The sequence below is a fragment of the Nilaparvata lugens genome, chromosome 3 (genome assembly GCF_014356525.2).
Source record: "Nilaparvata lugens isolate BPH chromosome 3, ASM1435652v1, whole genome shotgun sequence".
Taxonomy (NCBI): Eukaryota; Metazoa; Arthropoda; class Insecta; order Hemiptera; family Delphacidae; genus Nilaparvata; species Nilaparvata lugens.
The window spans coordinates 65,858,274-65,883,387 of NC_052506.1; the positions used below are offsets into that span (position 1 = coordinate 65,858,274).

Below are 25,114 nucleotides of genomic sequence, written 5' to 3' on the forward strand. Positions count from 1 at the left end.
ATTTTCAGACATCATTCGAATCCTTCAGCAAAATGCTAATCTCTGATTTATTTCTGTTAGTGTGAGAGAATTTTTCAGTCAACAAAATCGTAAAGTGTAAGTTCTCAACTTGTAACATTGCGAGTTAGGTTGGCGCAGAATGCAATCGAGCCCGCTGTTGAACCCGTGAGGGGGCAGGGGGTTCAGGGTACATGGGGGCAGTGTGTATTTTGGGCTGCCTGATCGATGGGGAAGTGGTGACGTCACGCGCGTTACGGTGCGACTATGACGTTGCACGACGCTGGCCAATGAGACGCGCGGTGGACATCGATCCGCTAGCTACGTCACGGAGCTGTGACGTCATGAACCGGGGGAAAGGAGGCGCGCGTTTTATAATAGCTTGAGAGGGAGGTGGCAGGAGGACAGTGCTGTGCGGACCGTTGCCCGATCAGCATGTCAGTAACGGTTCTGGTTGTAAGGCTGACGACGACTACCAACAATCACGTGTCTTCTTCGAGTTGAGTTGAGTTGCGTCCGGTCAGACGTTCTGGATCCTTCCGCGCAAGAGGATCAACCACTGTCACCGGCCCAGCCCCAAGGTGAGCCTTCCCACCCCAAAATATCTCAGAAAACTTCATGTCTTCCTCTATGTTGTCTTTATGTGGACTGACTCCTCGGCCTCCTGAAACTACATTGTGATCCCTCCGTGTCTCATCCCACCCATCATCATTGTTTTGTTATTGTGAAGTGTTCATATCTCATTCTCAATCCCCACAAATCACAAAATCAGGTGTCTCGGTACTTCTGAAGTGTTATCAAATTTTTATCTCGAAAATTGACATGACGACAATTAGGAGAAGACGGAGACGACCGAATTCGGAATAGTGTTTCGTATGGGACGGTCTGCCTGCAGTGCAGAAACTATGAGGATTAAATTATGATAAATTTGACTCAGTGTGCGAACAGCAATTCTGCAGCAGCCAACGGCACCAGCGACGCTAACAACAATCAAAGGACTGTACACGCTAAGAAACGGATATACTACTGCAGTAAGTTCAAAATGAAATTATAGCACGGGTTCAGTGGTGGAGGTGGTGGTGTATACTATAGGGCAGTAGCTCAATAATCAATTCAATTATTTTCTACAATTTCAAAAATTATCGGCCAAATCGATTTATATTCTAGGAGAGAACTCTATTACACAATAACGTAATTAGTTACTTAAAACTCAATCGCATTCCCGAAATTGTCATTCTTTCAAATTGAATAATTAATCTGCTTCATTTGTCACGATGCATTGATTCTCAAGTGGAAATGTCTTTAGTCGAGACCATAGTATATAATGAATGTAAGATTTTCCAATTCCAAAAGTAAAACAAAATCTCACAATCCAGCGCATAACAACAGAATTTAAATTTTCATATTCACACATAATAATAAATATTGGCATTATTTTTAAACTACACCCGCTGATTGATTAATCAAAACAACGTATTTTCTGCTCTCACAGTTTATCAACTTCAAAATAATTTCAATATAATATTATCAATCACAAAAACTCAATTATAAAATTAAACACGATTTTAGAAAATTGTTCCAAATCTTGAGAAGCATGACTTTCAATAGGATTTATGAAGAAATAAATTGAAACAAGATTTACTTTTAAACGAATCGTACCGCATTCATCGTGAGCACCACGAACAATCAATTTAATCATTTTTTCTGTCTCCAAGTCATAACTTTTGTGTCCTTAATAGGCCATTGAATAGAAATACTTGCCGATATTTTGCAAAGTAATTAACAATATTACCAATCATCCCCTAAAATTGAATTAAATGACGTCTTACTGGAGCATAAATTTTAAACTTCAAGTCAATATCTTTTTCGATAGTAAATTATTGATCAGATCTTTCTGTATCTTACCTAATGTGGATAAACAGTGATGATAATAATAATAATAATAATAATAATAATAATAATAATTTTATTAATGGAGACAACAGGATAAACCCATTTTGCCTCCTTCACACAATACAATATTTTCAACACATTATACAATTTGGAATACAAGAAGATAAAAAATGAAGAAATATACAATTAATATGAAAGAATACAAATGATTGATTCTGGAAAAATTCGGTCGATTATGCGAAAACTTTAATGTTAATTTAAGATTTGTCGGAAAGTTACAGTTTAGGGAATTATTCCATCCATGTACTCAATTCTAATAATTTTTGAACATAGTTTTCAAAATAATCACTACCTTTAATAATGCTTTATCAGTAAACCAAATTTGAATAATTTACATTTGCGCACTCTTGAGAACTACGACATAAAATTATCACTTTACTCCAACTGCCCGATTTTTGATCAATTAGTTCGATCAAAAGCTCGAACTATTCTGGTCCAACTCCAACTTCATTCATAATGTATTTCACAGAGCGAATAATGCTGTATTAACAGATCATGTGAGAAATTCCTGAACACATCACGTTTTTTTATTGTTGAGTAGGTTATATAGCAGACTATTGAATAGCGTCCAAGTTGAGAATCAGGTGTTCGGCGTCTATGAATAAGAGCCGTCACGAGACGCCAATGATATGACAGGGGGTGTTGGGCGTAAAGGGGGAGAATCATGTGTTTCCTATTATTTTCGGCGTCGGGACGCCCGCGATCTCTTACGTCACACTGGAATGACGCCAATGCGACTGTGACGTCATTCTCAGGCCCTTTTCTATCGATCCCACGCCGTGACGCGCTGAACCCTTACATTAACAATGAGTGAAACTGTGCTCTGCGCAGGTCGGGTTCTACCTGTATCAGCGTCAGTCAATGATTGTGACGTTACCCCTGGCTTTTTAGGAAGCTCTCCTAATACTCTCACTCTCAAAAGTACCAGCTGCAAACACTCATTCATAAGTTCTAAAACTGGGGGTAAGTATTTCCAATAGTAAGGATTGGTTTCTAGGAGAAAGAGCGCCAAGTAAGATTTGAAGATGATCAATTATTAAATAATCAATCCAATATATTAATATGATATTATTATGATTTATTGAGAGACAGAACTATTTGCTGAGATTAATTCTCTATGAGGAGTCAACTATAGTTGACTATGTTATTTATCATTTAATCAAATTCATGCTCTATTCATGTTCGAGAAAATATAAATGCATTTCAAAAGTAATTATTCTTCACTGCTTTTTGAATAATGATTGATAATGATCAACATTCTAGATAAAAAAGATGAGTATTGTAACATTTTTTTGAAGCGAAGACCACGACAACGAAGAGAAGAAACAATAATTTATTCTATTCTATATAGAAACAACTATTGCTGTTTCTATTCTCTGTACTAAAACTGATCAACGGAATACTGCAAAAATCATATTCACAACACATCAGCGAATATCAATGGAAGCATAATGCAAATTGAGTACAACAAATTCGACTGACGATGTGAGACTCAAAAATGAATATGATATTGTATAAAAATAAGGATACGAGCGTGGAAGTTCAGAATCCAAGGCTCAAGTTGAATATTCTAAGTTGAGGATTGCACATATATTCTCTGTAATCTACAAACATATTTATCTGAATGGGCTCCAAAAAGATTCGAACAATAGTTCATTTTTGACTGTAGGAAACATTCCGCTTATTTACAATTGTGAATAGTGAGATTTCCCGTTAAAGGATTTTATTACTATCACGTTAAATAAATATATATGAAAATAATTGCCAAATCATTAAATCTTCGAAATAGAATTGTTAGCTTCATAATTTTTTATTGCGATTAACCAAAATAATGATGAAATCAAAGCCTATTAGCATATATTTGTTTTTTCAACGATTAATATTTCATGAATTTGAGTATTTGATATAATTTAATGAATATGAATAAATTGTGAATACTGTTCATCATTATCGACCAAAAAACTATTCGCTAGAGAAATTACATTCTATTCATTTCTATTACAGCATTGATATCGTTCCATAGGTTGTCTAAGGATTTATTGGAGAAAAGTGTACTTCTGATTAAATTTTTTTGAACTATTTCTCATTATTAATGGTTGAACTTAGAATTTCATGAGTATTGATTTACTTCTATAATAAATTAAACTAATCGATGAGCTTCAGTAACTCGATTGTCAATGATTTCTTATATTTTTCTATTATCAGAATTATATTTCTTCCACTTATTCATACATCATTGTTATTGAGAAAGTTCTAACGAAAGAATAGCAAAATTAATCAGATCGTCGGATTACCAGGTGAACTTATCATATTCTGAACTTTATTTCTACGATATTATTTGAATTGTCTAGTGTCTTCCGGAAGTATTTCGGAAGAGCTCTTATATTATTATTTTCAGAGTATTCTATTTTTCTGCTTCAGAAATGATGGAAAATCATATTTCTCAAACAACTACGTGTAAAATTAGATGAGAAAGCTCTAACAATAGTTATCAAATAAGATTATTCTAACTCAAATGGAACATCAAAAAATAATAACGTGAAACATACCTATTTTTCTCAATTTTTTGGAATGTTTATTATGTTTAGATAGGAATCGTACCAAAAACATTATATCAATATAAGTATGAACCTGTTTCACAAGGAATAACAAGAGCCATTAAATAAAAGTGGAAGGAACTCAGTCCATGATGTGTTACTGGAACTAATTTCACTGATTGCATGAAAAAATGTAGATTCTTTTTTTATTGGAAAAATAACGTTTAGATAACAAGAAGAGCATGGGAGATGTTGCCACGGCGGCTCTCCGACGAGAACTGAGGAACTTCCCAGGAACTCAGCAATCGAACGGAAGAAAGCAGCACTGTACTGTGGATGCTTTGCCAACCTATCTACTCAAAGCTAACTACTTTTCGATACACAAAATTTCTTCTCGGAAACTTCAATCTGGATAGCTCGAATATAATTCAGATATCAATTTCTAATTCACAACAGAAAAATAAACGATTAAATTGTTGTGGGTGAATATTAATTTTTATCAGAACTAAACTTATCTCAGTCCATGCAGGAAAGCAGTATTAGTTCTGTCGAAACTCACCAGGGCGCTGCACCTTACTTGAAAGCAGTCTCCCGCTCATAATATCGATGTAGTCTTGTTTAGGATTTTACCCCAAGACATGTTTTTCCGTAACTCAATTATTTTGAAAATAAACTGCTCTTACACATGTATTTCCTCATTTCAGTTCCTCACCATATAAGTATCTACAATTTGTTTGAGTGAAATGAGAAATGCGCGTCTGTTTGTTGCTATTTCAAGTGTTTTATTTCTCTAGATGATCTAGATATCAAAGTAAAATCAAACCATCCTGAATAAAGGTGGAATGTTCCCCGAAGTCGATGTTTTATTTACATTTCTCTAATTGAAAATCAATTTTTATATTCGTAGCAAAGTTCGTACTATAACGAGTGGTTGTATTTATCTATTTCTACCGTTAGCCTACTACGAGTAACTTTCATAATAATATGATATAATCTCGCGTCTATCTCATCACGAAAGTCATAGGGTGTAGTGTAGTAATACATACAAGTATTATACTGCAAGTCTGCAATTGGCGAATTTTGGAAGTGCAGGATTTTAATTTGCGCAATTAATTTGGCAGTATAACGGAACTAAAGATACTCGCATTTTGGATGCTAACACATTATGCTTAGTCCATAATATGAATTATGATCGAAGAATTATAATATAGAAGCTCTAGCTCATCTCATGATATAAAATCAGGAGATGCAGAGGAAATTTTTCAGGCGCACTGAACGCACCCCGATGACTACTCAATAGTACTGAGTACAATAGTAATGAGTAATTACTACAATAGTAATACCACAATAAATAGTAAATAAATAAACGATCACTGGATAGAATAGAATAGAAAAAACGTTTATTGAATAAATAAGCTACCTTAAGCGAACCTCAAAGAGGCTGCTTGACAAGGTACTATTATACAAAACATGTAAATTCAAATATAATTATACATATATCAGTGAACTTTATTTTTACTTAACAGTTAAATTCACTTATCAGTTTATTACACTGTCAAATTTACTTAACAGTTAAAATTATCATGATATTAATTAATTAATTGTTGGCTCAGCTCTCAAAAATCTAAAGAGTATTATAATTTATAGTCAACCTGAACTTACATATAAAAAATAGAACAGAATGAATTACAACAATACAATACATTAATAATGAGTTACATTATGTTACATCTAAAGTGTAATTATTCAACCAAATCTTTAAATTTCTTTTCAACAGGCGCATATTAACAAACTCAGCACAATTATCGAGTAAATCATTGAAAGTTCAAGGTACTAGGTGTTTCTGGCTAAATTATTCGAAGTAAATGGTACAACATACCTCTCATTCCTTAAATCATATCGATTAACTTCCATAACTAAATATTTTTTTCAGAAGTAATTTTCTAAAATCAAAGTAAACAGAAATATACCTTTTATATTCAAAACCTTGCATCTATTCAAAAGGTTCTCATATGAAATATCTCCCTGAGAATTGCTGACCAAACATAAAATCTTCCTCTGTACCATTAAATAGTAATAATACTACAATAGTAATGAGTAATTAGTCTGATATTTACTGTTCAGATATACACTATTGCAATAATGTATAGTTGCAAGTTGCCTACATAGCGCCGTTATAAGTGAATACAGGCCTGCATTATATTATTAATAGTCTACGCATGAACATTCAACAATTAGTAGAATACCCAAGTTTTTTGGGTGGAATTGACTTGAAATGTATTGTTCTTCCTTTTCCACATAATTTGCCAATTCCACAGCATAACCCCCCCCCCCGTTCATAATGGGATACAAAAATTTAATTCGAGTGATTTTCCATATCCACATAGAAATCCAACAACTTATATCACTGGAATAATTAGAAAGAGCACAATTATGCATTATAATTATGCTGCCCAGCATACATTGAATATACAATCTACATTGAGCTAATCCAAATCTTATCATAGAATACTCAGATTCTTAGAAATAGCCGAAATAACTAGTTGATCCTTGTTTCAATACGTTCCATCATTATATCAAAATAACCATTCATGAAATTCTAGAAAGAACTTGAATTTTGTTTTTCAACGTCTAGTGGTGAACACAGAGAATATTCAAGTCATTACTATACATATTTTTTCCCTATTCAGTAGAGAATTTCCTCAATTATAGGCATCCATTTTAAACGTTAAGGAGGAGTGAAAATCAATCACTCTTGAACGCTTATTCAAAGTACATTATCACGTTACCACGGACAAGCCGTCAGCCGGGTATATAGCCCATATTTTGAGACAAAGATAAATTATTCTCCAGGAATGCTTGCTTGGAAATGAGTAGAGTAATAATGAGCGGTCAACAAATACTCGGTGATGAGCTCAAGAAATATCCTCAGTGAACTGCAGTTTTCATAATTCTCCCCTTTTAATAAGCAGCTTCGCTAGAAGGAATAAAGGAAATTTATTCAATTATTCGCGGAATGTTGATGTGTAATTATGTTGCTGTTTTTTTATAGTGGTCGTTTAATTTTTTTCTACGATGGACACTTTATGCCGTGTCAAGTTTTCTCCTCTTTGCGGTCTTCATTCTTTTCTTTTTCTCTTCAAATTTACGATCGCTTTCTTGACGTGGTCCAAGATTGGCAAGAGGTGTACATTACCTTGCAGGAAAATGATCGAACCGTCCATCAACTCGATTTGCATGCATTGAATGAGGATGAGCAGGCAATCCAATAGCAATGCTTCAACTCAGCTAGCTCATGTGATTGAATCGATAAGAACTCAAAATTCAAGTATTCTCGATTCTTTTTACAACTGCTTGATAGGAATCGGTCGCGCTATTAAATCCGCAACATTGTAGAAATTTCTCTTCGACTGAGTTTCCTGATCATGATCAACCTAATATTGTAGATTAAATTGATTTAACGTCGTCAGCTGCAGTTGAGGTCAAACCGGATAAGTTTTACTCACTTGATTTGAACATACAGGTATAATAAGTATTTCATCCAATAATGGTTGCACTTTTCGAAAGATTCATTGCTAAATTGAATAAATTGTAACCTGTAGAAAGCATATGTATAAAAGCCAGGTTGAAGGTTAGCAAATTTACAGAGAGAAACTTGAACCTATACCTGCAACTAGTCATAACAAACTATAGTCATGAACATCTACATCTGAATGAGAGTGTATTTGAGTTTGAGGGACGATTTCCTCGGCTAATCCCCGGTACGATTCTGAGTGACGAATGGCTTTACCCTCCTAGTACTGTACGCGCTATTTCTGGACGCCGATTCATATTACTTGTAGTGGAAAATCGCTTTCCAGGAGATATTATCAATGTGGTAGACAATGTGGTTGAGATTAGAACGAATTCAAATACCACAGCTTATCTTCGAATAGAAAATGCCTTTCGTAGTTCTCTATCGCAGACTCACAAAATCAATTCAGAAAAAGATCAAAATTAGTTAGTCTCTACTAACTTATCACAAATATCTGAAGCAGTAGCCCTTACTAACTTACATAGTTTTTCTTGTGATTTTTATTTTTTTATTCCCTCTGTAAACTTAAGAAAGAAATGCTCCAACACTTTGATTAGTAGATAAGTACAGGATATGCATGATTTCCTCTTTGAAGCTAATTCATCACCTACCTCCAGTGTAATCTCTTACAATCTCTAAATCATAATTCGTTATAAGGTTTGAATTCTTTAAAGTACGAACTTCGAATCAAATAGAACAAGGAGCCTCATGAAATCATTCGAAAAATTTTTATTAGTGTGGAGAGTGTTAATTCTGGTCTCAGGCATGGATGCATGTTCATTTCGTAACAATACTAATACGTTGAAAGTCACGCCCGTCGAGCGTTTTCTCTCAGCCAATGAGAACTCGTCTCTGCTCATCTCATCAGCGACTGACCAATCACATTAGATGCTACTTTCTCTTCCGCACATTCTCACAGCGATACTCTCAACATGAGAACAAGCAGCCGAGCAATGATATTTTACTGCTTCTAACTGAGCAAAGAGAAACTATGGCAAATTTGCGCTTCCTGAATCTCAGTCATTCAACGATCACCCTCTCCCTCACTCTTCTTGCATCATCACTGGACTGTCTCTGTCTTCTACACATATGCTTCGCTTTAGAGTTCGTCGTCTTAACTCTCCACTATTGAGTTACAAACCAACTCAATTCCTGTACTTTATCGCACCATTAGCGATCGGTACTAAAAGTATAATATAAATTATTTTTTTCCAAGACTTATTATTAATCTCAATCTAAATATCACATTGATGAGTCTTTGCACTGTCTGGCCACCACCATTTGAGATATTGTGAACAATAACAAGGTTTTTTCAACATGATATAGACTTGTCCACATCGTAAAGAAGTGACCCACTAGACGTTTTTCAGCCCCGAAACACATAAAAATAATGTTCTAACAATTGATAATACGTAACAAATTGACAAAACTGCTTTGAATATTTGAAAAAAAAAATTGAAGACTTTCCCACTGATTGACTAATTTGAATCACTAGTGAATTATGTACAGCAGTTTTATGAAGATTGAAACTAATCTGATTCAGATATTTAGTCATCATCACTGAAATGAAGGAATAGAGTAACAAACAGGAAATTTTCATCATTGTAAATCATGGACATGAAGTAAAATTCCATGATGAAACTACAACAGAGTTCCCAATTTTATTTTCAATTCTACTCCTATGAATTCAAAACGACATTTCATGTCTAATTTAGAGGTTGAGGTTTTTCGCTTACAATAATAATCACTTCGATTGCGTCAAATGATATGCTGATATGCATCCATGTTTTGTTAAACAGAACTTTGAAAACTCAATAATATACACTTTCCTAGAATTCAATGTAGTCTAGCTGCTCAACACGTTTATTTCGAATTTCTCAATGTGCAAAATCTAAAATAATGATACTGTACTATGCAGCTCATTGCATTCTTAAGATAGTTTGTTGAGCTGGAAATGGATGAACCGAGCTTTTCTCTAAGTAGTGGTGATGATTTGGTGAAGCGGGCAAAGATACAATCAAAAGATAGAGAGGCAAAGGTGGGCGTTACACCAGCTAGACATTAGAATAGAGGTGAGTAAAACAATTATCGACTTCATAATAAATTGAATATTTTATTGACTGGACGCGGTAAAGCTATTAGCAAACCGGAGCGGAGTGACTTTTTATGGGTCATAACAGTAGAAAACCGTAGCAAGGATAGAGCCTGTGAGCTTCTAATGGCCCAATAACAATCACCCTTATAACGTGTGAATGTTCACTCGTGTTCGGTCCCTATATGAGTGCGGGCGATGTCCCTTCTTAACCCCCACCATCTACCCAAACACCAATTCCCTTTCATAACAGGTTGCAACATAATCTACATGCAGACACTGAGACGAGGCTATCGGTACATTGTAATCTCCCTTTGCGCCAACTTTAACCACGCTTGTCCTCCCAATTATCATTGTATTACAAGCACGCCAATTATAGTTGGAAAAATAAATTTGAATCAGTGGTAAACCGGCTACAGTTCTATTGGTGGGCTGCTGAGATTTCTATCAGTTTGCAAATCTTTTTCCCATTTCGTTTAATATGTTGCGTAAATACATACCATTTGACTTTTACTACCATTGGAGAAAGAATTTGTGGAGAGGTTTCAATCTCTCCAAGACTGGGTCATTATATATGGACAACGCTTTTCGGAGTGGCCTTCAACTGCATTTGATCATGTATTATGTATTGTGTATTACGTATGTTTTGTAAACGAATCAAACCAATGGAAGCTATCATCAATTATATCATGTAACAAAATATTTTTAGTATATCTTTACCAAAATTAGGAATAAAATCTGTGTAGAAAAAGAATATCAATTGGAGCAAAGACAAAGCTTTATCTCATGGGCTGCGTTTAATCAAGGAGCTCTATTACTGCTTAACAAATCAATTTTTCATAATTTCTTATCTCTATTGCGTTAAAAACGGCGATATTGGTTAGTACAAAATGTCCATCGCTTCTACTAAACAGCTTGGCAGTTTGGCAAGTACGGGGAAATATTTCAAGGTAAAATAATTACCTTCTACGCCCATCACCTTTTATGTGGTTTTCAATTATCGTTTTGATAAGAGCGGTGATTAGAAGGTCGCTATTGGCTATCGTTGACTGCCATAAACACAGAGCGAATTCAAATGGGCTGATCGATGTAAAAAGCATGGAAGAAGTGACTTCTTAGCAGTAACGGTGAAACCTTGCGAATCTGGTCATAAATCAAAGTCGACAACATCAGTCACGGAATGCGCCCCGATAAAACTGAGTCTTTTCGATAGACAACCAATAAAAATTTGACGTAATTGTTATAAACTGAAATGGAACCGAACAAAGCTCATTCGGTTTCCCATCAAAGCCTCTCAGTAATTTCAGTTTTGTTGGTTTTTTTAGTTTCGGTCAGACGATTTACGCCGCTGATAGGGCCACACTGTCTTATTTATGGGACCACTTTTCGAAAGACCTTGAAACGGCGATAGAAACTATAAATATCGGAGGCTGAAATTTCGGACCAGGCATCTTCCGTGAATTTCTCCACGCACAAACAACTCCAATACTAGAAGTATTCAGAATGCAATAGAAGCGATACTATATTCTTGGTTTGAGAACTTCCTTGTATTTATGGTGGTTTCTTGCACCTACATAAAAAAGCTTCTTCGCTAAATTGTATATTGATAAGACAAACTTTACTCAATGGAAAGAAAGTCCAGACAGCTCTCTGGGAAGAAAAAGAATCCGAGAAAGAAAAATGAGTGAGAAGTAAAATTTGAGCTCAAGAGCGAATTTCATAGAAGGAATCAGTAAAATTTTCAACTCCTCTGTATACTAAGAATTACAGTTGAGCTGTTTTTCATCGAATCAATCTTTGGAACTATTTAAACTTCCTGAGTCATAAGAGAAGAGTATAGTTTTTGAGAGTGGAGAATGAAGATAGTCGTGAAGGTACTCACAAATTCAATTTTTTATCAGCAAAATACGTTCTATATCTCTCTGACCAGAATCATAGATTTCAACTATACTTCTATTATTTGATTGATTAGTAAATGATTTCGAGGAGCTGAATTTAACATTCAAGATCTTGAATTGTTTGCATACCGAGTTGTAATCTAGGTTATTAATTTGAGGTTTCCCATATACCGTATTATGTGTTTTCCTCTTTCCCCACACCTTTGAAATTGATGCTTTCTTAAATTATGCCTGTTGATTGACTTACCCCAAACTGTCATAGCATAGGCATATAGATGATAACGCTATATGTTCTCTGTAGGTCGAAGAATACTCGACTCTAGAGAAGTTTGGAGATTCAGTGAACAGGTAGAGCTGTCCTGGCCATCCCAAGGGCTCACGTTCAGAGGTGTAGTAGTGGCTCACCCGACTGGCTCAAGGCGGATGCTGAGCTCAGCGAAAATGACATTTTCGCTTTGACGTTTTTTTCAACATTCAAAGGTAAAGAATCGTTGACTTGGTCAACTTATGCATTTTTGATTAGCAGTGCACCCAAACCCAAACTCTAGTCAATTGAGTAGACTCTAGAACGTTGAGTAGAAAATGTAGGCTCTTATACCCGAAACTTGATTGACTTATGATAAACTCTTAACGGATTGAGTTGAGAGTCTATAATATCCATTTCTGCACCCAAAAATAGTGCAATTCAAACCATGATGATTCGTCATGCCCAACATGCTAGTTACTTGTTTTGGGAATATAAATATAAATTTTTTTCATATGATAAATTGTTTCATTCTGAAGTACAGTATTGATTTAACCAAGTATCAGCATTCAACATTCCCATTTACTTTTCAAGCATGTTGTTGCAAGCTAGCGATAACACTTCTTTCTGAAGTTTTGAAACTTTTCAAAGCATGAACTGCTTTCCTATTATCTGCTCATAGTAGTATTATTTCTATGGAGCATGATGATCTTACTTGTAGTTTACAGAATATAATATTTAACTGTAGTAACGATGTATTTCACAAAATAGTTTTTTTCATGATTGACTCCCTCACTTATAGAGATTACAAGCTCTTATTATAGTCTACAATACCTGCAGTAACAAGTTTTGAGAATGCTCTAGGAAGAGATCTCTAAGGATTTATGACGCAATCATGGTTGAATTTCATATTTACGAATCCTATTATATTAAGCGAGCAAATTCTGTATATTTATATCTGGTTATTTATGTTCAACGGATCTCCAAAACGGCTCTAATGATTTTCACGAAATTTGGAACATGGTAGGTTTATGATATAAAAATTCAATTGCACTAGGTTTCATCTTTGGGGACACTCGCTGAACGACATTAGAAGGATAATTCATCCTTGACTGAAACAGCTGAGACTTTCGTCGTCTGTGGATAGTAAGCGAGTGATCAAAAGTGAGCGAGTGATTCTATCAAAATATCGCATCCCCGAAATTCATAAGCTGACGTATAGCCAGCTGTAAAATATAAACACGATCATTTCAGAGAATTGAGTTCTGTTTATCAATAAATGAAAATAACGAGCGAAGCTCGGTGCCCCGATATTTACTCTAATGCTGATTCAACAGCCAAATAATATAGTAGTCCACATCACCATATGTTCTGTCAGACAAAAGAGGTGGCGCAAAACAAGAAAAGAGAAATGAGAGGTATGTTTTGGATTTTTTTTGCAGCAGTTCATGTCAAAAGTATAAACGTTTAGCTTCTAACAAATTCAAACTGATATCATGAATATTGATTCCGGAATGTGTAGACAGGGAAGCATTGCAAATGGAATTTGAATGGAGAAGAGATTAGACGAGGATGGATTGCATGAGAGATGAGACAGAATGAGAAGGAAAAGTAATGAATCGTAGGCGAGCTCACAGACAATTCGATTCCAGCGTTTTCTTCTTGGCTTGTTTAATTTCGAAATCAACATCGAAACGTACTGACAAGCGCCCTATCCATGAGCTCCCCTATGTTATTATTCCGATTTCTTCTGTTACTAGTAGCTTGTGTCCAAGTCATTAATTACGAACATCTATTATTAATTACAGCGCATGTAGTCTGAGTCGACGAATGACTTGAGCCACGCTCTGATAGCATATGCATGAGCAAAGCAAAGCAAAGCAACGCAAACCTTCAGGCAGTAACGTTTCTTTGGTAATTTATTGGCATCAGCAATGCGGACCTACGTCGAAGATTTACACGTTGATAATAATGGCAACATCTCAATTATTGATACAAATGCAACAGTAAACCTTAATCTCAGTCTCATTCATACTGAGAGATTCGAAGAGTTTGTTTTGCTACACCCATCCAAAAACCAGTAATTGGTCAGATGAGATTCGAGCTTTCCACATATTTAAACCAAATTTAATGTCATCGGAATCATTATCATTTGTATTTCCAATAGACATAGAAATCTCCAAGTTGTCCATTTTCCAAGTGCTATGATATTACATAAGCTATGAATCACTGAAATATAGAAACAGCCACAGTTGGAAGACATGATATCATACCTGTAAACTGTCTCAATTGAAGGTTTCACAGAAATATACTATTTCAAAGGGCTCTCTTCATTGTACTTGAACACTCATTCCAAGTTTGATAAAACCTACTCATAAACGTACTTGGTTTAAGACAGCGACAGTCAACTGATGAAACTGCCTACTGGAAGATTGAATTTTTCATCCAATCATTGTCACGACATTTCTGAACTGTTCTATTAAAACCCGTATCCCAATCAACATAATCCTGCACTAATCTACACCATATACTCAGTACTTCTTAGATCTTCTTCATTTGATCACTTATTTTTCATTGTAAATAGGGGCCACTTTCCCAATTATAAATTGATGTTAGTTCAAAAAACCTTTCAACTACTTTCTACTTCGATTATTTTCTAAAGAATAGGAACACTCGAATGTTAGTTCTATCAAAAGTTGTGGGGATTTATCAACTATCATCACTTCTCTAATACATAAATATGTACTATATACTCTATTCAGGCTACCCTCATTCTTTAGAATTCTCAAGAGAAATAAGATGTAATGCCAACAGTTATGCAAGTCATCAATTGTGGACAATTTACTTGCAAATCTGTTAAATTGAGTGATTCTTCTTTATATCACATCAAAAGATATTGAATATTATAAGAATATATTTATTTATAAGAGAGACAGAGAGCGTATGAGAGAAGAGAGAGTGTGTATGAATGGTATGAAGGTGTGTTTGAAAGAGAAAATGAAGCCAGGACGTCTAAGACTTCTTCCTCAAGGTCACATCTAAATCTGGAAATCAAGCAGAGCAAACGTATCAAATATGCATCATCCGGTAAATGATACTGATCGGTTTTTTGTTTATCTCCAACTCCGTTTACCGCATTAAAAGAGTTTCTCAATGTGTTGCGCTAATCCATACGACTATTGCAGTATTGCACCCTTTTTATCATTCTATATAGGTTGAGATCAATGTGTTCATTTCAAAGATGGTTCAGGAGTAAAGAACAAAAATGCTTATTCATCCAATACCGTCGAGTTCCAACAGATAGTTGAGATATGAAGAAGTATAAATCTTATTTCATACTTTTGTAAAAATCGAGTCGTGTATAAATGCAATAGGTTGAGTGAGCTACTAGATGTAGCAATAAAATAATGAGAGCCAATATATTCCAGTGCGAATGTTCCAAAGATACGGTACAAGTCCGAAACAGGTTCTACGGAGCAATCGTGCATCAACAATCCACGTGTGGGCCTTGCCTTGCCGACTGTGTCTAAGTGCAATAATTGAACGGCAAAAACCATTTGACCAACATCTACATTTTTTTGCCAGGTCCATTTAGACTTCTATTTGGCCTAATAGCTGCAATCCATCAGCCGATGCGAAGGTTGTTGATGAGTAAATAATGGATAGCAAGCGATTACATCTTCAAAACTGCATGATTCGGTTATGAATACTGACATGAGGAAAATGTGTTTGGGAGTTACCAGTTTCCATCAATTAGCAGTCCAGTAAAACAGCTACCACAACTCAGTCACGTCAAATCTGAATTTGAAATTATTGATTCTAATAACAGTTATTTCACCTGTGATAACTGCAGTATTATCGTTTGTTTCAACAAATTATCATGAATGATTTTGTTTTTTGAATTCTTGTCATTGGTAAGATTGTTAGAATGTTTTTCCAATTATTGCTTTAGTCTTCGAAACCTCTTATACTGAAGTCAAGCACGTTTCAATGAAAGAGGATAAGGAGTAGAACAAAAAAGTGGGAGTTTAGCTATTCAATATTTGATTTGATATTTTGTTTTGACAAATATATAATCATTTTTAAGCAAACTAGGCTTCAAGGAAAAGAAACTATGAATTATTGAGTTTACCCTGCAATAAGCCTTACATTGTAAAGGGTGTCTTTCAATAGATAAATTTTTCAAATAAGAATAAGTAAACTTGAATCGAATTTGAACCGCAAGTCATCAGACATCTGAGATAAAAGCAAATCAGAGCAAAATTAGTTAAATTCAAACGGGTCTTCAGCTACTACTACAGAGAAAGGAATTATTGAAGACCCTGTTGTACCACTATTTTCGATAGTACAGTATTATGAAGTTTCAGCCTTGTTTGTTCACTAGCATGTAAGCACAATAAAACTGTGCAATTCGTCGATTTGACTGTAAGGGTCAAGAAAAGACAAAACATGATCAGACAAGTTTAGTCACAATCTCACAATACCTCACATTGTTGCTTATTATGCTACTCACACTAATTAGTACAATTAGACATGTAATGTCTTAACTTGTCTTTACTCCACGTCTTTATTTTATTTTATTTATTTATAATTTCTACTAAGTAGCACTTATTGGGAGAGAAAAAGTAAGGATACTCCTTGTACTATTTCTCTCCCAAATTTAGATAACATTTTAAAAGTCCGAAATAGGGTTATGGTTTCACTTTTCTAAAATTTAGTCCATTTTCACTAAAAAAACAACGAAAACTAAGAATGTTAAATTTTTACAGTTAAAAACAGAATAAAAAACAAAAATATCACACTCAAATCACCATTACTTGAAACATTTTTGCGTAATTTGACAAAATTAGAGCCAGAAAAACACAACTCACTATAAAGTCTAATCGAAAAGAGCTTGCTCCATCTCTATCAGTAATCAGTCATCATTGGACAATCCGTAGTTGTGGTCAGTGTAAATCATTCTCGTAGTTGTGGTAAGTGTAATTTCAGAGTTCATGATTTCTGATGATGAAAAATTTGTCATGTTCGTTCTAGTATGAAGCACCATAATAGGAATATGATCGAAAGAATTGGTTTATAATAATTAAATAATAATAAGCTATTCCTAAAATGTGTGTCCTTTTTTGCCAATCTATTTTGTAAAAGTTTCAGCAGATAGTTGAATGATTCCAATGTTAATCGTGTGTAAAGATTAAAATTTTTCTTCATCTCTTTTCAGCTCTAGAATAAAATTCTCCAATATGTTTTCTTCTTCCCGTTCCCTATTATAGTGTTTCCTATTTGCTCTTTCTTGCAACCAAAACCACTACAATCATAAGCACACCGTGGTCTAGTGCATAGAGTGCTTGCGTAGCAGCATAGAGATCCCGGGTTCAAACCCTCTCATTACGAAAAGTTTTTTAACCAGATCACTCCCGTTTTATTGGATGGACACTTTATATTGTCGATCCCGGCTGAAGAATGACAGTCGTAAGGCCCATTGACCGTTAATTTATATATTCAGGCGAGGTGGAACCTTCCCGCAAGGTACACTCCCCACCAACAAAAGCCATCCGAATTCACTATTTACCTATGAAACTTACAATATTATGTGAAGCTTCCCTACTCTATGGATGTGTATGCACCAAGAGATTGAATATGAGTTTATGTTCATTCAAATGATAAAAACAAATCATTTATTATCTACAGCATGCTATCTCAGTATCTCTGTGCAGCCTTATTGACACCTTGTTTGGAGGTTGATAATGTTCAAATTTTATTCCATTTCGTACGTGCGATGTATATTGAACTGAAGTGATCTTCATCAATCTTTTGGTAGCAGCATCGACCTACTCACTCCCACCCCTTCCCATCTCAATCGCTGGTTTCTCCCATTGACAGTCATTCAATCATCTCTATCATTCCATATTCTCAATCTCTCTCACTTTGACTTGCTCTCACTTGAAGACCTTGCTGTTCTCTCCCACTTTCTCACTGTATGCACCAGCCTCAGAATCACATAGAACCGGATCATCTACATGATATTCACAACATTGTACACATTCGCTTCTCAATATGATCATACATTCAATTTTATTCGAAATTCAACTCTCCAACTGAGCTATACTTTTAACTGAAACCATTTATTCACTACTGTAAAATATTAATTTATTCGTTGTATGTTTGTTAAGGAAAGCAAAACTGAAATACAAGCAAACAAATCGTAAATAACGGAGTGGTTATGTGACTACATCATCCGCAATTTATGCATTTCAACCTGTTCCCAACCATCCCATTTCAAATTTTGCACATTCAAGATAAATTTGCATCTTCATTTTTTTATACCGTTCTTCATTCGCATCATAACATCTCACCCATCTTCTTTATTTTTTATTCAAATATTCATTTTACTCGGCCAAAGAGATTTATTGATATCATTCATGTAATATTTCATTGAAATAGGATACTTATATGCAGTCGAGTCAAGATGAAGATAGCAAAACATGAACATACAATCAGATTTCAAAAATTTCACCATCGTCCAACAAAGTTAACCAGTATAATCTTCGGAATATGATATAATGGATCTAGACATACCTCTTGCTGATTCTTACTCCTTATAACGATCTGAATATTGCAATGGTAAGATATTGAAATAAGAATGTTGGCAGTAGATGCGAAGAAAACTTTATACATTTCTCAAATTGAAACAAACCTGCTGCTCAATAATATTAGAATAGTTAGTCACTCTGTCATTTACCGTACCACATAAGTAGCCTACTCCTAAAAGAGGCACATCAATTCAGTGTGAAAATATAGTACTAAATTATAATTACCATGAATGTGTGAGGTGAAATATTAGATATACTCGTATGTGAAATGAAAACAACTCGAGAGTCGGAAGGGCTATTTATACCTCCTCACAATAATTAATGATCAGGTTCGAGTAATATTTTTCCAAGTCTCATTCAATGATTGCAGTGATGTATTTCCAATTCAAGCCTATAGTATCAAGGCTATAAAAAGTCAACTAATTCAAGTTCCAGGCTAAAGAAACGAAATTGAAAAAAACATTGATCATCTCTTCTCTCCAACAACACCTTCCACAGCAAAAAGTTCTTTCGTTCACGATTCAAACTATATCAATTCCATCCATGATCGTGATTCGAACCGAAATCCAAGTCCAGTGTAAGGTTATTCCTGACCATCGGCTGTCCAAACAGAGTGGCTACATTATGTACGAGTAGGCTATGTTGGCGAAATGGAATTTCAAGAACCTTCGTGAGCATCAAAAGTGATGTATTCATGATTTACAAGGTTCTTCAATTAGCAGACTATAAACCTGAAAAGTCTTAGAGACCCCTTCAGTGCTAATGGAATGCCTGCGAACTTTAAAAGCTCACTGCTCTATCACTCTATGGTTATCTGGTCAAGTCACCGTTACAGCCGAAGCTCAACAGTGATTGTTCCACTGTATATAATATTTATAATCATTCTACCTCCTTACAAGAGGAAAGAGACGGATTTTGTGATGAATGAAGAAACTTCAACAGTGAAAATACAAAATTTGCCGCGTCAAGACTTAAAACTAGCTATAAATCTTTGGAATGATAAAATGTTTGAATCATTTAAGTTTCCGTTACATCTGCAATTATTATTATTCAGAAACCTTTCATGAAAATCAGGTTTGAAAGTATGACGACTCTATTAGTGCAATGATGAATGAGCTTTACAGTAATTTATGAAAAATAAATATCATTGACTTCATCATTCTTGATAAGCAATATCCATAACAATATAATTATATTATACTTTGTTGTATTGATTCCTGATTTTTCTTAATTCAGTTCTATCAGTTGAAACCTCCTGATTTTTATTTCTATTTTGATTTCGTAATGAGATGTGTCAATACATTTTGATACTGTAATAATAAATTACCTTGAAATTCCCAGTTCTCTTTTTATCACTTATTTTGCTATAAAAAGCTTTCGAATCCTTTAAACAGCCTCCTTTTGAAAAGTTCTATGTCTTCTCTAGAATGCTACAACATCAATTCTCTCAAACAATGTTAAACGATTATGAATGATTTTGTGGTTCACACATAAGACATTATATTAGAATTTTTACCATTCATCTGTTCAAGAGTTTCATCTGGTGAGGATCTGCAAAACATAAAGATACGAATAAGGCTGAATTTTGTAATGACTTAATCGAGGGTTCTATCAGATTATCCTGACCAAAACTGCCCAATAAAAACTGTTAATGCTATCGTTATAATATCAGATGTGATCTAGAACTATCAAGAAAATTATAAATGAGGTGTTGATATCTTATACGATGAAAACATGATCTTCACATATTATCCGAACTCATAATCTTCTATAACGTTCGTCTAGTGTAAAATGAGCTCAGCTACGTGTGCATCTGATAATCACTGATGACACAGATCTAAATCTTTTTCATTTCTACTACCTTCCATCTCGAAGGTGTGAGGTAACATATCAAGAAAGAAAGACTTGAACCAGTTCATAAAATTTGCATATTTATATTCGTTATCGAAGTTTTTCAGATCAGGTCTTCAGATAAAAAATATACTTAGTTATAATGATGTGCTCTATCAATATTAATTACTCCCGAATCAACATCATGAATGCTCAAGGATTATTCCAACTCTCAAAAGAAATTCACCTATAGTATTTCAAAGATTAAAGCAATCTTAGAATGAGTCTTCATCTATGTGTTTTTCTTTATGTGCCTCAAACTTTATTAATTGTTCCTAATAATAATCTCTCTAAGCACAATAATATGTAATTGAGTAAAAAATCATTCTAAGACATGATTGAACACACCTTAGGCTGTTGGTCCACTCATCTCCCTTTATCATACATCTCATCACCCACGCATAAATAAGCCTGGAACGCATGTGGGTAATACCACAGGAAAAATATGTTATTTATTCGCAAGGATAATTGAAATTGTATCATTCTTTTGAACTACTTCAAGTTTAGATGAGGGAAAATCGTCCATGAACAGTTTCACGCATCTCTCAATCAGATGGCCGAAGTTTTTCACTTGCTTCTACTACCAAACATTTATGCCATGTTTTACATACTCTTGATAGTCTTGATACAGCGAAGTTGACCCAATGATCCCATCTGGAGCTATGCAAATTGTCTTCAATACTTTTTTCAGCCTGCTAGTTGCCATCAATCAAAAGGCGGTCAAAAGACGACCCCCTGCCGTGCATTAGCATAAGGCCTAACAATGATAGTTCACCAGCCGGTAAGGCTCACCCAGCTCACCCACTCCCATTGGCAACTGCAACCCACACACTACCCCCCCTCTCGTTTTTACCAGATATCAAACTTCTCACTCATTTCTTTTCTCCCTTTACAATCAATTCGAGTTCTTTCCAAATCTTCACAAGAATATCTCTTCTTATTCATACCCCCCCTTTGTTCTTTCCCCTTTGTCAAAAACTACATACTATGCAGATTTGTATGTACTCTTCACTTCAAAGTTTTTGAGCAGATTCAGAATTGTTCAAGTTTCCTGAAAGTGTCACATTACTGCTCTGCATAATGTACACATGATGTTTAGCATATTAATTTAAGGTATTATTCACGTATTGTCGTTCCGAAGTGAATTCATTGTTCTAATTATTCTGAATAGTCAATATTCCACAGATGAGTTGTGAGGAATTCTACTCCTCCTGATAATTTTGTCACTTTTATAAAATTATAACGCTTATGTTGATGAGGACGTGTGAGGTGGTAGGGAATGAATTCAGACTGAATTCAAACAAATTGATGATCTATCATCAGAATTTAGCAGTATTGGAACTTTTCCCAACAGAAGTGAGTTACTAATTCAATTGACTATGAAGTTCAGTTTTACAGTTGAGAATTGATTCATTAAACTATGAATTCATTTTACGGTGAGAGTGTACTCGAAATAACCATCTTGTATTGCAAAAGTGGGAACAGATCAATATTTCATATGACTATGGACATGTCACTACTACATTATGGGGATACATGTTACTTGAGAACAATTTCATCTTATTTATTTCGCGACAGATACTACATTTTACAACTTAATAGAAGCTGAAATTGCAAACGCCTTCAAAGTGATGCCCACGGGTGAAGAATACAAAAAATAGAACAAGTTTAATGGAAGAGTTGGCGTGGACAAATTTAAAAGCTCGTCCAATGTTGGCCAACTGATTTTTTGCGTGTCTTTAGAAGGTGATCAAAGTGAATGTATGTGTTTGGATTTGCAGCTGCACATCGCATGCAAATGTGGTGGCGACCGCCGCGTAGGCCTGATCATATCTGGCAGATGAACGCTGTGGCCTGATAGACCACTCGTTAATGATGGCCCAGGTCCCTCAGACCCACAGTCCGCACTGCACAATGAGCTGTTGCCCGAACGAGACGTGTATCACCATCTGAGTGTTGTAACTACGTTATTCCAACTCGAGATTAAATAAACGACAGCTTACAACCTCTGCCGGTGTGACACGACAGTATTGATCTCATTTCGTGGCTTCTTAATGAACGTCTTGGCCTTGATTGCTGGTTATCTCCCTGCAACACCTTCGTACGGTAACAATCGATTGTGAGTGCGTATGTGTGAGTGTCAGACTGAGACAGTATGTGAATGAGAGGTTTGGTCACGCTTCAGTTCAATAACTATTGTGTCCGTCGTGCTCTTTCACAGAACTTGTTATCATTGAAAATGGGTTTATCATAACTGAATAATACAGTGATATTACATCGGAATTAGCATTCAAAAATAGATTATGCATTTTACCCTATAAAAATCATATTCATTAAACTTTAGAAGAAGTATCCCTATCAAGCCAACCCTTCAAATCAATAATGTTTTTCGTCAGAATTGTTATATCGAAAATACTGCGTAATTCTTGTGATTGGACACATCAAGTACGACTAAACAGGAAACTTTATAATTATCTAGTCCAATTGCCTTATAGAATTTCTTGGTAGTTGTGAGTCATGGTCTTATTTTGAAATGAAATTATTCTAAATGCCTGTTGAACTGAACCTGGGCCTAAACCCAGACTTTTATCATGCATTCACACATTTTTTCGGTTGTACTTATTATTTTTCAAAAAGATATGTTTTTTCTTCCCCTATCAACAACTTTAGCCTAGCTAGTGAATCACCTCTTATGATTGATTTTTGAGCAAAACTGTTTTGAACAAGACGTATCTTCTTTTAAACTTATCATTCATTAAAAAACCATAAAGTAGTATTTGACTAGCTTGAAAAATGTATCTATTATCAAATTTCATCCAATCTCATCTTATCCGATTATAGAATATAGACAAATATATTCGATTATGTTGAAAGATGATTATAGTCTGAGTAATAGTAATACTATTTTCATTCTCGAGTATCTTGTGTGATATCAAAACAAAAGCCTGGTAATAATATTTTATAAATTCACGGTAGAGGGTGATGATCAGCTTTGTTTTCTCTGTGAAATGTCCAGTGAGTCTATTCAGTTCATTCAAGTAGTCATCATCATCCATGATTTGCAAGGAGATTGTGACGTTGATTTCCATTTTAATGAACCAGACAGGGAAAAATATCGCGAATATAGATATTTCAGCTTCCAATCATTACGACAATAAACTAGCCGACTGAAAGAAATGACCTCGCCACTCGCCAGTGATCACTGGGCAGCATCCGCTGGATGTGTGCGTGTGTGTGAGAGTATCAGTGTGCGTGTGTTCTCGTTTTGCCACGGGGTTGTGATGTCCAGTCCGAGCGTCAAGCAACCAACGGGTCTAGCAACCAGCCTTCAACCGCTAAAATATAACCCATTATAAATATTGCGGACACAATACCGGATACAGGACAACAAACGACCAAATTCTCGCTGCAGCCCGAGAAAAAAAGAAAAACAACACCCACACCCAATGACCATATACAACCGTATGACATCATTTACATAATGCTATTATAATATATTTTCTCTATTCAATGTTTTTATCGACGGTTGACAATCTCTGATTGTATTTGATGTGCTGAGGAACGTTTTAATCTCAACAACTGTCTTATTGTTTGCATATGAACAGTTTCCTAGTTGATTATCAGGTAATGAGTGCTGCTTTCGATTGTGGTTTCCATAATAATCAATAAATTGATTGGTTTATTCACTCCTGCTCAAATTAATTCAGAGTATTGAATCCGTATTATATCTATTAATATTGTAACTAGATCAACTGTGACTGTTCAACTGATCTTATCAGAATACATGGTCAGCTTTTGTCAGTGAGTGTGCAAATGAGAAAAACTTAGCGCGAACTATCTAAAAAGCAGAGAGAAATATTGATTGAATATTTATATTTCTTTTTCTGAAATATTGTTAGTTACAATCTATTTGAACTAAATCGACTATGGGTGATAGCATTCATAGGAGAATGGATAGTTTTTCGGTTGATAGATGATATAATTTATTACAAGTAGTTTCAATTTCAGTATTGTAAACTAGTATAAGTCAAGGATTAATAATAGTTACTGGTTAAAAACCAACCACTGGTTTACTGGTTATGTATCCAATGTCCTATTTAGTAAAATGATTTATTAATTGGGAAGTGATCACTTATTATTTTATATCATTCAAGATATAATATTTGGCTCGCTGACTCTAGCCAAGTAAATCGGGATGAAAGTGATTTGTAGCAGTAGAGCAAGGGTTTCATTTCCAACTATGTTCATACGTCGAGTTCTATTTATCAAGCATTATTAATATTTAAGCTATTTATTATCATATTCCTTGCAAGCTTGATATTTTGTAATTGCTGTAAGT

At 34.9% G+C, this 25,114-nt stretch overlaps 1 protein-coding gene across 4 annotated transcripts in view; it reads left to right on the top strand.

Annotated features, from left to right (window-relative positions):
* The first annotated feature begins 400 nt into the window (after positions 1 to 400).
* Positions 401 to 25,114, top strand: part of LOC111048087 (probable nuclear hormone receptor HR38) — an 81,058-nt gene continuing 56,344 nt past the window's right edge. For 2 of the 4 annotated variants that reach the window (XM_039424332.1, XM_039424333.1), the window contains exon 1: positions 401 to 1,028. In XM_039424332.1, coding sequence (XP_039280266.1) covers positions 917 to 1,028 — 112 coding nt within the window. In that variant the 5' untranslated portion in view covers positions 401 to 916. Of the gene's footprint in view, positions 1,029 to 12,352; positions 12,532 to 25,114 lie in introns of all 4 variants that reach the window. The other 2 variants (XM_039424334.1, XM_039424335.1) reach the window with 2 other exon arrangements.